The sequence below is a fragment of the Nycticebus coucang genome, chromosome 11, assembly GCF_027406575.1.
Source record: "Nycticebus coucang isolate mNycCou1 chromosome 11, mNycCou1.pri, whole genome shotgun sequence".
Classification (NCBI taxonomy): domain Eukaryota; kingdom Metazoa; phylum Chordata; class Mammalia; order Primates; family Lorisidae; genus Nycticebus; species Nycticebus coucang.
In genome coordinates, this window is record NC_069790.1 from 126,274,054 (window position 1) to 126,290,615 (window position 16,562).

Sequence of the window (16,562 nt, forward strand, 5' to 3'; positions counted from 1 at the left end):
GGAGAGAGAGAAGAGAGAAAGGGACTGAGAGAGAAGGGAAGGAGGAAGGAAGGAAGGGAAAGAAGAGAAGGGAAGGCAGGAGGTGGGGGGGGGAAGGGAAGGAGGGAAGGGAGAGAAAGAGGGAAGAAAGGAAGATGATCTATTTTTTAAGTGCCTTAAGTATTTGAGAGAGGAAAATATTTGTTCATAGGAGAGAAAAAGGATTATTTGAGGATTATCCAAAAATTTTTATTTACAAAGAACTCCTAAAATCTATTAGGAAAATGGTCAAAGGCCATAAACGGAGGAGAAAATACCAACAGCCAACGAACATATAAAGAGACTCACTCTCAAAAGAAGTTAGAATAATGAGATACAATTTCCAGCTGACAAGATGACAAAAATTAAAACAGTTTAAAAGTACCAAGTCTGGAAACTGTGCACAGGGTCTCAGACAACAGCCTGGGAAGCGCAGCCCCCGCCCAACGAGAGCCCGGCTGCAATCCCGCTGCCCCGGGCAAACCCCGCCTGCAGGCCGCGCTCGGAGGTCCGGATCGCACCAACACCCAGAAACGAACTCAGCGTCGGCGCGCTCGCCGTCTACTCCAAATCGCCTAGTAACAGGCACCACGGAGCTCGGGCCGGCCCGCTCCCGCCCGCGTCGCTCCAGGCGCAGGTCGCGAGAGGCCTCCCGCCGCAATGGCAGGGATGTCCGCTGGTCCGCGAGAACTTGTCTGCGTCTCCTCCCCAAGTTACATTCACGCAGGGGCCACGCGGTGGGCCTCCGGCCAGCAGGGGGCGCCGCCCTCCCTGCAGCCCAGCGCGCCCGGAAGTCCCTCCCCTACCGGAAGTCGTGCGGCTGCGCGTCGGCAACGATGGCGACGTGCAGGAACGTGGGAGCTGCGGGCTCCAGCGGCGGGGCACGCACCGTCCGCATGAAGCGCAGAGGAGGCCGCGGTTTGAGGGGCGGCGGGGGCGGTGCCCTGAAGCGGCTCAAGCTGGCGGTGGAAGAGTTTGTGCAGGCGACCTCGGAGGGCGAGGGACGCGGTGCTCCGGTGCGCTTCCGCCGGGGGAAAAGCCGCAAGGAGCTGAGAAAGGAGAAGCGGCACCTGAGGAAAGCGCGCCGGCTGCAGAGGACGGGAGGCCGCCCCGGAGCCGAAGAAGCGAGCGGTCCCCGGTGGGACAAGGAGGAGGAGAGCGCCTGCCCAGCCCCCAGCCAGGACCCCTGGCCTCCCCGGGAGCCGCGAGCGCCCCGCGCCGGGACCAAGGCCACCCCCGGGAAGACCAGACTCTCCGCAGCGGCCGCCGCCGCTGCCCGAAAGCGGGCGCTTCTAGCGGCCAACGAGGAGGAGGACCGGGAGATCCGAAAGCTGGAGCGTTGCCTCGGCTTGAACAAGCGCAAAAAGAAGGGCGAAGGTAGCTCTGTGCCTCTCAGCTTTGCACGCGATGGGCTAGACTATATTTTGGGAGCCCTGGAGTCTGGGAAGAATAGTGGTTTGTACGAAAGCAGTGGGGAGGAGGAAGAGAGTGCCGCACAGACGCTCCCCGAAAGTGATCCAGAGAGTAACTCCCAGGATGAAAGTGAGGAGGAGGAGGAGGATGTAGGGAACGAAAAGGGAGGGCGGAGAGAAGAGGGAGCGCAGAGCGAGATGGACGACGACGAAGTATCGCAGGAAAAGGAGGGGGAAGCGGAAGGAGCAGCGCAGGAGAAAACAGGAGAAAGAACAGTTCGTTTTGCAGAAGATGAAGAAAAGAGTGAAAGTTCTGAGGTTGGTGATACAGCAGACCAGGTATAGTGTGAACAGTTTTTAGGCCCTCTGGGATTTTCTTCAGAATGTGGGGATGGGGGCGCAATGCGCAGGACAGGCGACACAGTTGATGTGTTGACGGTTGTTTAGGCTGAGTGTGGGTGAATCTGGTCTGTTGCTCTATTCTGCCTTCTTTTATGTTTTTAAATTTTTTCATGATAAAAAAGGGAAAAACAAGTTGAGACCTTTTTTATCCCAGGGACTTCAGGGCCATTTGTACCTTATGTCGAAAGGTGACATCTTCATTTTATGTTTACTGTCCCAGGTCTCCAAACCTGGCTGTTGCCCCCTTTTCGGGGACCTTTCGTGTGTCCCAAGAGGATGAGGACTTCTGTCTTCACTTTAGGTCTTGTCCATATGCCACTAGAGTGAATTTTCTGAAACACAAAGGTAATTTACAGCACTCCCTTGGGCGCTGAATTGAAGCAATGAAGTTCAGAATCCATGAAATGGCAGTCAGGGCCTTCGTGGGTGACGGGCTGATCTCTTGACCATTTTATCTCTGCATTCTTTACAAGCACCCTGAAGGTTGAAGGCAGCTGTGGAATCACCTGCATTTTCTTCTGATCTCCCTGTTTGAGCATTCTCAATAAATTATTGAGATCTAATAATCTAATAATAGATTATTTCCTCTGGCTGTGAGGCCTTTCCTCGTTTTCTCACTGTTTAACTGTTTTGTTTTGGGGGGGGGATTGTTTTTGTAGTTTTTTATTTTTTTTTTTAAGACAGAGTCTCAAGCTGTCATCCTGGTTGCCATCACAGCTCACAGCAACCTCAAACACCTGGGCCCAAGCAATTCCTTTGCCTCTGCCTCCCAAGCAGCTGGGACTACAGGTGCCCACCACAAGGCCTGGCTTTTTTTTTTTTTTTTGGTTGTAGTTGTCATTGTTGTTCGGCAGGCCCAGGCTAGATTCCAACCTGTCAGCTCTGGTGTGTGTGGCTGGTACCCTAGCCGCTGAGCTACAGGCGCTGAACCATCACTGTTTAACTGTTTACCTGGTTTTCTGGTTGGTTGATTTTAGAGACAGGCAGGATCTTGCTCTGTTACCCAGGCTGGAGTACAGGGGCAGCGCAATGATAGTAATAGTTCACTGTAACCTCAAACTCCTGGATTCACGGGATCCTCCCACCACAGTCTCTGAGTAGCTAGGATTACAGTTGTGCTTCACCACATCTGGTTAATGATTTTTTAGAGAGGGGAATCTCACTATGTTGCCCAGGTTGGTCTCAAACTCTTGGCCTCAAGCCATCCTCCTGCCTCAGTCTCCCACAGCACTAGGATTACAGGCATTAGCCACCATACCAGGCCACTGTTTGATATCAAGCATCCCTGGGAATCTTTTCCCCATCTTTTTTTTTTTTTTTTTAATTGTTGGGGATTCATTGAGGGTACAATAAGCCAGGTTACACTGATTGCAATTGTTAGGTAAAGTCCCTCTTGCAATCATGTCTTGCCCCCATAAAGTGTAACACACACCAAGGCCCCACCCACCTCCCTCCTTCCCTCTTTCTGTTCCCCCCCAACCATAATTGTCATTAATTGTCCTCATATCAAAATTGAGTACATAGGATTCATGCTTCTCCATTCTTGTGATGCTTTACTAAGAATAATGTCTTCCACGTCCATCCAGGTTAATACGAAGGATGTAAAGTCTCCATTTTTTTTTTTTTTTTTTAATTTGGCCGGGGCTGGGTTTGAACCCGCCACCTCCGGCATATGGGACCGGCGCCCTACCCGCTGAGCCACAGGCACCGCCCAAGTCTCCATTTTTTTTAATGGCTGAATAATATTCCATGGTGTACATATACCACAGCTTGTTAATCCATTCCTGGGTTGGTGGGTATTTAGGCTGTTTCCACATTTTGGCGATTGTAAATTGAGCTGCAATAAACAGTCTAGTACAAGTGTCCTTATGATAAAAGGATTTCTTTCCTTCTGGGTAGATGCCCAGTAATGGGATGGGAGGTCTAGCTTGAGTGCTTTGAGGTTTCTCCATACTTCCTTCCAGAAAGGTTGTACTAGTTTGCAGTCCCACCAGCAGTGTAAAAGTGTTCCCTTCTCTCCACATCCACGCCAGCATCTGCAGTTTTGAGATTTTGTGATGTGGGCCATTCTCACTGGGGTTAGATGATATCTCAGGGTTGTTTTGATTTGCATTTCTCTAATATATAGAGATGATGAACATTTTTTCATGTGTTTGTTAGCCATTCATCTGTCGTCTTTAGAGAAAGTTCTATTCATGTCTCTTGCCCATTGATATAAGGGATTGTAGGCTTTTTTCGTGTGGATTAATTTGAGTTCTCTATAGATCCTAGTTATCAAGCTTTTGTCTGATTGAAAATATGCAAATATCCTTTCCCATTGTGTAGGTTGTCTCTTTGCTTTGGTTATTGTCTCCTTAGCTGTACAGAAGCTTTTCAGTTTAATGAAGTCCCATTTGTTTATTTTTGTTGTTGTTGCAATTGCCATGGCAGTCTTCTTCATGAAGTCTTTCCCCAGGCCAATATCTTCCAGTGTTTTTCCTATGCTTTCTTGGAGGATTTTTATTGTTTCATGCCTTAAATTTAAGTCCGTTATCCATCTTGAATCAGTTTTTGTGAGTGGGGAAAGGTGTGGGTCCAGTTTTAGTCTTTTACATGTAGACATCCAGTTCTCCCAACACCATTTATTGAATAGGGAGTCTTTCCCCCAAGGTATGTTCTTGTTTGGTTTATCAAAGATTAGGTGGTTGTAAAATGTTAGTTTCATTTCTTGGTTTTCAATTTGATTCCAAGTGTCTATGTCTCTGTTTTTGTGCCAGTACCATGCTGTCTTGAGCACTATGGCTTTGTAGTACAGACTAAAATCTGGTATGCTGATGCCCCCAGCTTTATTTTTGTTACAGAGAACTGCCTTAGCTATACGGGGGTTTTTCCGGTTCCATACAAAATGCAGAATCATTTTTTCCAAATCTTGAAAGTACGATGTTGGTATTTTGATAGGAATGGCATTGAATAGGTAGATTGCTTTGGGAAGTATAGACATTTTAACAATGTTGATTCTTCCCATCCATGAGCATGGTATGTTCTTCCATTTGTTAATATCCTCTGCTATTTCCTTTCTGAGGATTTCATAGTTTTCTTTATAGAGGTCCTTCACCTCCTTCGTTAGGTATACTCCTAGGTATTTAATTTTCTTTGAAACTATGGTGAAGGGAGTTGTGTCCTTAATTAGCTTCTCATCTTGACTGTTATTGGTGTACACAAAGGCTACTGACTTGTGGACATTGATTTTATATCCTGAAACATTACTGTATTTTTTGATGACTTCTAGGAGTCTTGTGTTTGAGTCTTTGGGGTTCTCTAAGTATAAGATCATGTCATCAGCAAAGAGGGAGAGTTTGACCTCCTCTGCTCCCATTTGGATTCCCTTTATTTCCTTGTCTTGCCTAATTGTATTGGCTAGAACTTCCAGCACTACGTTGAATAGTAAAGGTGACAGAGGACAACCTTGTCTGGTTCCAGTTCTAAGAGGAAAAGCTTTCAGTTTTACTCCATTCAGTAGAATATTGGCTGTGGGTTTGTCATAGATAGCTTCAATCAGTTTTAGAAATGTGCCACCCATGCCTATACTCTTCAGTGTTCTAATTAGAAAAGGATGCTGGATTTTATCAAATGCTTTTTCTGCATCTATTGAGAGGATCATGTGATCTTTATTTTTGACTCTGTTAATATGGTGGATAACGTTTATAGACTTGCGTATGTTAAACCAGCCTTGCATCCCTGAGATGAAGCCTATTTGATCATGATGAATGACTTTTTTGATGATAAGCTGTAATCTATTGGCTAGGATTTTGTTGAGAATTTTTGCGTCTATGTTCATGAGTGAGATTGGTCTGAAATTCTCCTTTTTGTTTGGGTCTTTTCCTGGTTTTGGTATCAGGGTGATGATTGCTTCATAGAATGTGTTGGGGAAGATTCCTTCTTCCTCAATTTTTTGGAATAATTTCTGCAGTACAGGAATAAGCTCTTCCTTGAAGGTTTGATAGAATTCTGGAGTGAAGCCATCTGGACCAGGGCATTTTTTGGTTGGAAGCTTTTTTATTGTTTCTTTGATCTCAGTGCTTGAAATTGGTCTGTTCAGGAGCTCTATTTCTTCCTGGCTGAGTCTAGGGAGAGGGTGTGATTCCAAATATTGATCCATTTCTTTCACATTGTCAAATTTCTGGGCATAGAGTTTCTGGTAGTATTCAGAGATGATCTCTTGTATCTCTGTGGGATCAGTTGTTATTTCCCCTTTATCATTTCTGATTGAGGTTACTAGAGATTTTACTTTTCTATTCCTCGTTAGTCTGGCCAATGGTTTATCTATTTTATTTATTTTTTCAAAAAACCAACTCCTTGTTTCATTAATTTTCTGAATGATTCTTTTGTTTTCAATTTCATTGATCTCTGATTTGATTTTGGATATTTCTTTTCTTCTACTGAGTTTAGGCTTAGATTGTTCTTCTTTTTCCAATTCCATAAGATCGCTTGTGAGCTTGTTGATGCGCTCTGTTTCTGTTTTTCGAATGTAGGCATCTAAAGCGATGAATTTTCCTCTCAAAACTGCTTTTGCAGTATCCCACAGGTTTTGGTAGCTTGTGTCTTCATTGTTGTTATGCTCAAGGAAGTGAATGATTTCCTGTTTTATTTCTTCCTGCACCCATCTGTTATTCAACAGAAGATTGTTTAATTTCCATGCCTTTGGGTGGGGTCGAGCATTTTTGTTAAGAGTTGAGTTCCACCTTTAGTGCCTTATGGTCTGAGAAGATACAAGGTAAAATTTCAATTCTTTTGATTCTGTTGATATTTGTTTTGTGTCCCAGGATATGATCCATTTTGGAGAATGTTCCATGGGGTGATGAGAAGAATGTATATTCTTTATCTTTGGGATGGAGTGTTCTATATGCGTCTATCAAGCACAGTTGTTCTAGGGTCTCATTTAAATCTCTTATATCCTTGTTTAATTTCTGTTTAGAGGATCTGTCCAGCTCTGTAAGAGGAGTGTTAAGGTCCCCTGTTATGATGGTATTATCAAATATCATATTGCTCAGACTGAGTAAGGTCCGTTTCAAGAATCTGGGAGCATTTAAATTGGGTGCATAGATATTTAGAATTGAAATGTCTTCTTGTTGTATTTCTCCCTTGACCAATATAAAGTGACCATCTTTGTCTTTTTTGACTTTAGTTGCTTTAAATCCACATGTATCTGAAAATAAGATTGCAACTCCTCTTTTCTTCTGAATTCCATTTGCCTGAAAAATTGTCTTCCAACCCTTGACTCGGAGCTTTAATTTGTCTTTTGAAGCCAGGTGTGTTTCTTGCAGACAGCAAATGGATGGCTTGTGTTTTTTAATCCAGTCAACCAATCTATGTCTCTTCAGTGGGGAATTCAAGCCATTAACATTTATTGAGATAATTGATAAGTGTGGTAGTATTCTATTTGTCTTATTTTGTGAGAGTGCATTGCTTAGTTTTATCTTTTGCATCAGTATGGAGGTTAGGTTCTGTCCTTTAATTTCTGAGTTCTTACTTTGCTGCTGATCCATTGTGGTGGTCAGTGTGCAGAACAGGTTGAAGTATTTCCTGTAGAGCTGGTCTTGTTGTGGCGAATTTCCTCAATGTTTGTATATCTGTAAATGATTTGATTTCTCCGTCAATTTTGAAGCTTAGCTTAGCAGGGAACAGAATTCTGGGCTGGAAATTGTTCTGTTTAAGTAGATTAAAGGTAGATGACCATTGTCTTCTTGCTTGGAAAGTTTCATTAGAGAAGTCTGCGGTCACTCTGATGGATTTGACCTTGTAGGTCAACTGGTGCTTACTTCTGGCAGCTTGTAGAATCTTTTCTTTTGTCTTGACTTTGGACAGGTTCATCACAATGTGTCTTGGAGAAGCTCGGTTAGAGTTGAGGCGACCTGGGGTCCGATATCCCTCTGAAAGCAGTGTGTCAGAATCTTTGGTGATATTTGGGAAATTTTCTTTTATAATATTCTCTAGTATGGCTTCCATTCCTCTGGGGCATTCTTCTTCCCCTTCTGGAATTCCTATAACTCGTATGTTGGAACGCCTCATAAAGTCCCATAATTCTGACAGTGAACGTTCTGCTTTCTCTCTCTTCTTTTCTGCCTCTTTTACTATCTGTGTTATCTCAAAAACTTTGTCTTCTACCTCTGAAATTCTTTCTTCTGCATGGTCTAACCTGTTGCTGATACTTTCCATTGCATCTTTAAGTTCCCTGATTGACTGTTTCAGTTCCTTCAGCTCTGCTATATCCTTTTTATATTCTTAATATCTTCATCCCTTATTTGATTCTGTTTTTGGATTTCCTTTTGGTTATTTTCCACTTTATTAGCAATTTCCTTCATTGTTTCCATCATTTCTTTCATTGTTTTCAACATGTGTATTCTAAATTCCCTTTCTGTCATTCCTAACATTTCTGTATAGGTGGAATCCTCTGCAGTAGCTACCTCATGGTCCCTTGGCGGGGTTGTTCTGGACTGGTTCTTCATGTTGCCTGGAGTTTTCTGCTGATTCTTCCTCATGAGTGATTTCTTTTATCTGTTTCCTTGCCCTAATTTTCCTTTCACTTCCTCTTGCTCTTTAAGTTCTGGTGCCTTTGGACTAAGGGTTACAGGACCAGAAGGGTGAGAAGGTTGAAGAGCAAAAAAGGGATGAATGAAAGGAGGACCGAGTGATAAGAGAAAAACAAAAAGAAAAATAGAGAAAGGAGAGGGGGTGGGTAAAAGGAATATTGACAAAAAGAAGAGAGGCACAGAAAGAGGGAGACAGAGCAATATAGGTGTACAGTAGGGTACTTTGATACAACCTTAAAAAAAAAAAAAACACTTTCTGGGGGTGCCCAGTTGGGTGGTTCCCTTGAGGTCAGCAGCTCTTTGCTAACCTGATCAGACACAGTACCCCACCTCCACCAAGTAGAGAGGAAAGACAAAAATGCTATAAATCAAACCGAAACAAGCAAACAGAAAACTTTACAGGATAAAATTGGCTGGAAAAACCAAATAATAGCGGTAGAAACACTAACAAAAATGAAGTTCTAATTATTGAAATAGGCAGCAATGGGAAATTGTAATTAAACTAGAAAAATTGAGAAAGAAAAAGGATCTGTATGGAAAAGGTTGAACTTAAAAAAAAACAACAATCAACAACATCAAAATAAACAACAACAAAAAAAAAACAAGCAAACCAAAAAAAAAAAAAAAAAACCAAAAACAAAGCAGTATGTATACGTTATTGAATATTGTCTGGGCAACATGTGGTCTTCTGGGGTATGAGATGTTAATCAGAGTTCTGATACGACTGGAGGCTGCTAGTTTCTCAAACCCCAGCAGGTAGACACCCTAAATCTCTCTTCAGCCCACTTAAAAGGCACTTTGCGCTTGTTCACTTGCTGAGCAGAAGCTTTCCCAGGGAAGTGCTTGTCGCTGGAATCACTGCTGAAGTGGCTATCCACTTACCCTGTGTTGCAAAACTGGTCTCCCTCTGCCCCGGAGGGTTAGGGCTGCAAGGCCGCTCAGACCCCGCCCTTAGACTACTTAGTCACTGGGTTACCAACTCCCACCCAATTCCAGCTCTGCGACCCTGAGGGCGGAGCTTGCCGAGGCAGATCGCTCACAATGTCTGCCTGCGACCCAGAGCCAAACACCATTAGCTCCGTCTGGCTCAGCGGCTCAGACTGGGGCCCTAGACAACGGCCAAAGTTCTCCGCACTCCCGCTCAGGCTCTCCCCAAGGCAGTTCAGCTGAGTGCCAAGTCCAAAGACACCAAAACAGTTCACAGGTAAGGGCTTTCTGGTTTGCAGTCTCGCTGCTACTGAACTTACAGTTGCGGGCAGGTTTAGACGGATTGAACACACGCGACCACTTGCCGGTTTTCCACTGTTTTAGTCCTCCTCTTGGGGTCCAGAAGTCTCTCGCTGACTCCCTGTATCCTGTCAGGGGTGATGATAGGCAGATCCCACCAGCCAGAGATGCCTGGAGTCCTATCTCCCCAGACTCACGGTGCCCATATGCAAGGAAGCTGTTACTCGGCTGCCATCTTGCTCCGCCTTGCTCCTTTTCCGCATCTTAAGCCTGCAAACCGTCTTTCATGTCTATTGCTGGCACCTTAGCACCTGGCACTGTGTTGACAATCCCTAAGTTAGTGTTTTTCAAATTTTCTACTCTACACTTAATGCTGATTTTTAAAAAAGACTGAAAAAAAAGAATATAATTACTGTGCTTTGAACATCTTTCAAAATAATTTAATTAATGATCTTTAAAATTTTTTGTGGGACACCTAAGGTACTCTCATGACGCATCAGTTGAAAATCACTGCTCTAGTGCTGTTGATTCCTCTCTTAGAATATTTTTTGTTTTTACTTCTAAAGTTTTTCTTTCACAGCCTATTAAGGTGTAATAACATATAATCTGAAGTGATGTGTATCTCAGATAGCTTCTGTGTATATAAATATGTTTCCTTCAACTAAGTTTAAACACCTCGAGGCTTCCACCTGTAATCCTAGCACTTTGGGAGCCTGAGGCAGGAGAATTGCTTGAGGTCATGAATTCAAGTCTGTCTCCACAAAAAGTAGAAAAATTAGCTGGTCATCGTGGCCTGTACCTATAGTCCTAGCTGCTTATAAGACTGAGGCAGGAGGACCACTTGAGCCTAGGAGGTTTAAGTGGTAGTGAGCTAGGATGACACCATTGCACTCTAGCCTGGGCAGCAGAGCAAGACTCTTGTCTCAAAAAGTAATAAATAAAAATAAATAACATCCTAAGAGTTAGGATCATGCCTTACAAATCTTTGTCTCCTTGAGTACTGTCACTTGAGTGCCCTGGCTATGTGACATCATTTGTGACCCCCTCCCCTCCAGTTGATAACCTAAGAAATGGTGAGCTGTGAGTTGATTTTGGTTTTTATCATATAGATTTAGATAATAGTTTTGAAGACATTTGAATTTAATTTTAGGATACTTTTCCCTTCAAAACTGGTAAATTTAATTTAGGTGTTGTATCCTGCCATACCTGCGGTAAAGTGAGCCTTAGCAAAAGTGTAGTAAATAAGACGATTGGGCACGTACCGCAGGGGCACAACTAGGTCTGGAGAACTGCAGCGGGGAGACTAGATGGTGAAAAGTGTGGCCTTGAGTGTAAACAGTGACGTCCGTGACTGTCCTAGGCCTCAAATCTGATGTTTATTTATTGCTTTATTATTTATTATTTATTGCTCAGTAGCAATGGGCAATAATAATTGGCTCCACCAGTTCTTCGGAATTTAATGTTTATATGTGCATGTAGCAAAAAAAAGAAAAAATGAGATGTAGCCAGTATACGCATTTTGTAATTTATTTCTTTTCAAACAGAGTCTTTGTAAAAGTGGTGAAAAGTACATCCCACCTCATGTGAGGCGAGCTGCGGAGACAGTCGATGCCCAGAAAAAGGAAGAACTAGAAAGACTGAAGAAACATGTGAAAGGTCTAGTTAACAGGTAACCTTGCAAGTGTCCCATTATATCACTTAAAGAGGTTGTCTGTTTTCTGAAACTATAGGGACTATCCCAGGAATTAAAATATAAGTGATTGAGACAGGATCTATAGCTGCTCATTGGATCCTTTTTGATTCTGTCCTGATGACCCACACCTTGAAGAGGGGAGGGCGTCCATCTGCTGAGTGTTTGACCCCCTCAGTTTTGAAAGCAGCTCATGTGCCTCACATTGTTAGTCCATGTTGATGCCAGTCAACTCCAAAGCCCTAGCAGTGAGACTTCGCATCAGTTACCTTGTGCCCTCCGCTCTCTGATTTGAAGAGTGGAAATCTCTCATCCGTTAATACCCCCGCTCCCATTACCTCAGCCAGAAGCCCCTCATAGACCCCTCCTCCAAGCCCTCTTTAAAGGAGGCATCTTCAGATGCTTCTGACACCTTGTCTCGTTTCACTAGATTTCCAGTATGCATTGCTTTTTTGTTCAGCTTTTTATTTAGAAATAATCACAGATTCACAGGGAGTTGCAAAGACTGTACGGGGAGGTCCAACACACCCTTTACAGAGTTTGCCTCAAAGATAATGCCTTGCCTGGCTAGAGTACAGTTTAAAAAATAATAGGAAAGTGACATTGGTACAGCCCACAGAGTTTGTTCGTGTCTCACTGTTTTGATGTGCACTTGTATACCTGTGTGAAGTTCTGCACAATTTCATCACATGAGATTCGTGTCACCACCACCACCACCGCTAGATGGAGCGGTTCCCTCACCACTGCCCCTCCTGGTCTCACCCATCCTCTGCCCTTTTGTGTTGCTTTTTATTTATTTCTTTTTAATTAAATGACCCAAACGCCATTTGCAGGGTGTATCCTGGGATTTTACCATAGCCTGACGTTTAATGTTGAGTCCAGTGTTAGCACTAGTACACAGGTGTATGTATATAGCCTCCCATACACCCCATTCAGATGAGCAAACTTTTCTCAGTGTTAGGAAAATAAGTCTGAATTCTAAATATCGTTGCTCTCTATAGGTTGAGTGAGCCAAACATGGCGTCCATAAGTGGACAGCTGGAAGAGCTGTACATGGCCCACAGCAGGAAGGACGTGAATGACACCCTGACTGCCACCCTTTTGGATGCCTGCGTCACTGCCTCGGCCATGCCCAGCCGACTGATGATGGAGCATGTTCTCTTAGTCAGCATCCTTCACCATACTGTTGGCATCGAGGTACAGTTGTACCTTTTATCCAGGCTGTTAATAGTGTCTAAACAGTGATTAGTTTAACAATAGACTTAATCAATGCTTAATTGTATGGGGTAGGTGGTTTTCTTGGTTAATTCCTGCATTAACACTAACTTTCAGATATTTGAAAGATAGTGAGGCGTTTGCATTACTGGGAGATGTGTGGAGGACCAGGCATAGAGCTGCCAGGGCCACAGCTAGTGAGGCCCCTCTGTGCTCCTTTCCTCCTTTGAGATGGGGCTCCAGCAGCCTCCTCTGGGGGGCCTCTGTCAGGATTAAATTGGGCAGTTTACTTGCACCTGCTTTACCACCCTATCCCCCTCCGTATTCTTCGTCCTGGCTCAGTGGCCTCTGGGGGTTGAATTAGGGAGGCACTGTGGCCGTGTTGTCCCCTGTTCCACCCCCACTGCCCTTTACTGTATCCTAATCTGATACAGTAAAGTCATACCCTTCCTGTAAGTATTCCAGTTCCCTCAACATAGCTGATCGCAAGTATGTTGAAGGAAATCAGTCTGATTAAAGGAGTTTATACTGAGGCGGAGAAATGAGTGAATGATTAAGTGAAGGAGGCTTACTTTTCTAGATAGACAATATTTATCCTCAGATGGTTTGTTAGCCATTTTGGATCTTTAAGTGATGCGGTCTCTTCTAATGCTGGCATTCTTGGTGGCTTTGCCTTCTGGTAGCCCTACTTCCCAAAATAGTCCACGGCAGCAAAGCCTCCCCAGAAGTGTGAGTCCCTGGTATCCGTTCACGCCCGTCTTATCTTCGTTACTTTTGACCCTCTCACCATCCCAGTGAGATAAGTTGGGCAGATGTTTACTGAAGCCCGCCTGAGCCCCTGGAGAGTTTGGTGTTCCCAGGATCACAAGGCTTGTTTGCTGAGCTCCTGAACCACCTTTCCACTTACAGGCCTTTCTTTGATGCAGCATTTTCTCTCAATAACAGTCTTAAAAGTTATTTGGAGTCTTAAAGAGTGTGACAGTCCAGGGCTTGTTTTACAATGTACAAACTTGCCAAAACATTAGTCTTCCTGTCAGGAGGGTTTGTGGAGAAGGCCGAGTGGTATGGTGGTGGAGACACCGCCCCAGTACAGAACACGTAGGTGACCTTGTGCCAGGTCTCCACTGTGGAGTTATTACGGTTAGCAAGTGAGTACAAGTAACAGGCGGAGGAAAGAGGCAAGCCCATAGGCAGAGCTCCTGGGGGTTAGCCACTAAGTCCTTGGTGACACAGAGGGAGCTCTCCATGCTGCAATTTTGCCCTTCCTCCCACTTTTCCAAGCACTGCAGGTTTCGGCGCTATTCATAAATAATCTTTGGAAGGACATTTTCCTTTGTCTGTCAGGGGTCACATTGTGGCAGTTTTTGAAAGATGACTTTTAAGGTGACTTTAAGGCTTCTGGAACATTGGGAAGCTGAGCACAGGAGTGTGGTGCTGTCAGGCACAGCAGTTTCTTCTCAGCTACACACGCATCATCTCTGTTGTAAAATCTGCACCAGCTACTTGGGAATTGGTCTTGTGAAGTAGTGGGTTTTTTTTTTTTTTTTTTTTTTTTTTACTAATTTCTAGGAGGTATACTCATTTTCTTTCTTTTTTTTTTTTTTTTGTAGAGACAGAGTCTCACTATACTGCCCTTGGGTAGAGTGCCATGGCGTCACACGGTTCACAGCAACCTCTAACTCTTGGGCTTACGCGATTCTCTTGCCTCAGCCTCCCAAGCAGCTGGGACTACAAGCGCCCGCCACAACACCCGGCTATTTTTTGTTGCAGTTCGGCCGGGGCTGGGTTTGAACCCGCCACCCTCGGCATATGGGGCTGGTACCCTACTCACTGAGCCACAGGCACCGCCCGGTATACTCATTTTCACATGTGAATGTGAGAGTCAATTTTCTTGTCATTACGAAGTGTAATGCAGTTCTGGACGCATTCCCAGAGCCCTGTGATTGCCGTAATTCAGCTTTCTGTGGCTTTCTGAATACATCCCGTCCTGCTAGAGCACACTGGCACAGCTGAGATTCCGTCACTAGAATACTTAAGAGTGGGCGTTGCTTTAGTGAGTTACGGTAAAGCCGCAGCCCCTGGCCGTACTGCATGTCAGGAATGTACTTGATTATTGGTCCTGTTTCTCTTTAAACCTTCACTAATAGCGTGAGGGACAATGAAATGGCTTGTTCCAAGGGGAAGTGATTATTGTACTTTAGCTAATGACATCCACTAAAACTTCTGCCAGAGTGTGACGAGCTCTCAGGATGCTGGTTCCATTAAACTTCTTTAAGTGCTGTACTGAGAAAAACATCCTCATAGGAATTCATGGAAGGAAAAAACATCCATGGTATCAGCTGTTGAATTGCTTCTGTAAGTCATGTAAAAATCAAAAATCATCATCCTAGAGTATTCTGATTTTTTTAAAAAAATCACATCTGTGTAAATTTGTGTTAAAATTCCCGCATCAGAATCAATGTAGGCTTAAAAAGCTTTAACAACATGAAATTTACTTTTTAGGAGGGCGGGGGTGGAACAGGAACTCACTGGAGTAGAGCAGCCTGATCTGCAGCCTCACAGGGCTGGGCTCACGTAATCCTTCCAGCTCAGCTTCCCGATTTCCTGAGACTACAGGAGCACACCACCATACCTGGCTCATTTTTCTCTTTCTCTCTGCCTTTTTTCTTTTTGAGATGGAGTCTCCCTGTGTTGTTCAGTATGGTCTTGAATTCTTGGCCTCCCAAAGTGCCATCATTCCTGATCCTTATATTTTGTGATGTTATATTATTATATTTTATTTTGAAGACATTCGGTGGAATTTTAAATTCTGACAAATTTTGATGTGATTAAATAATTTGTGTGATTGGAACTGGGTGTGGTAGCTCACCTGTAATACCAGTATTTTGGAATGTAGAGGTGATGGCTTGGCACCCATAGTTCAGTGGTTAGGGTGCTGGCCGTATACTCTGGGGCTGCTAAACAACAACAATGACAACTACAACAAAAAAATAGCCGGGCATTGTGGTGGGCATCTGTAGTCCCAATTACTTGGGAGGCTGAAGCAAGAGAATCTCTTAAGCCCAGGAGTTTGAGGTTGCGGTGATTTGTGACATCATGGCACTCTGCCAAGGGCGACATAATAAAACTATCTCAAAAAAAAAAAAAAGAAAAAGAGGGCGGCGCCTGTGGCTCAGTGAGTAGGGTGCCGGCCCCATATGCCGAGGGTGGTGGGTTCAAACCCAGCCCCGGCCAAACTGCAACAAAAAAAAAATAGCTGGGCGTTGTGGCGGGCGCCTGTAGTCCCAGCTGCTCGGGAGGCTGAGGCAGGAGAATCGCGTAAGCCCAAGAGTTGGAGGTTGCTGTGAGCTGTGTGACGCCACGGCACTCTACCGAGGACGATACAGTGAGACTCTGTCTCTACAAAAAAAAAAAAGAAATGTTGAGGTGGGAAGATCGCGTGAGGCCAAAAGTTTGAGACCAGCCAGGGCAACACAGACCCCCATCTCTTCAAAAAAATTAAAAAATTAGCTGGGAATGATGGTATGTTCCTGTGGTCTCAGCTACTCAAGGAGGATGGCTTGAGGCCAGGTATTTGAGGCTGCAGTGATCTGTGATTCACTGCGCTCCAGTCTGGGCTGTAGGGAAATGAGATCCTGTTTCAAAAAGAAAATAAATATACCTGAATATATTTTGTACCTGAGTTTTCCTTGGTGTCTGCAGAATTCTTTTTTTTTTTTTTTGAGACAGAGCCTCAAGCTGTCGCCCTGGGTAGAGTACCATGGCATCACAGCTCACAGCGACCTCCAACGCCTGGGCTTAAGTAATTCTCTTGCCTCAGCCTCCTGACTAGCTGAGACCACAGGTGCCCACCACAATGCCCAGCTATTTTTTGGTTGTAGTTATCATTGTTGTTTGGCAGACTCGGGCTGGATTCAAACCCACCAGCTATGGTGTATGTGGCTGGCGCCTTTGCTGCTTGAGCTACAGGCACTGAGCCATGTCTGCAGAATTCTAATTCTCATTTTTTAAGTTATATTTGACTATAAT

At 44.3% G+C, this 16,562-nt stretch overlaps 1 protein-coding gene across 1 annotated transcript in view; it reads left to right on the plus strand.

The window, feature by feature from the left end:
* The first annotated feature begins 840 nt into the window (after window positions 1-840).
* Window positions 841-16,562, plus strand: part of NOM1 (nucleolar protein with MIF4G domain 1) — a 28,830-nt gene continuing 13,108 nt past the window's right edge. The window contains exons 1-3 of the mRNA XM_053553549.1: window positions 841-1,769; window positions 11,173-11,297; window positions 12,320-12,515. Coding sequence (XP_053409524.1) covers window positions 855-1,769; window positions 11,173-11,297; window positions 12,320-12,515 — 1,236 coding nt within the window. The 5' untranslated portion in view covers window positions 841-854. The remainder of the gene's footprint in view (window positions 1,770-11,172; window positions 11,298-12,319; window positions 12,516-16,562) is intronic.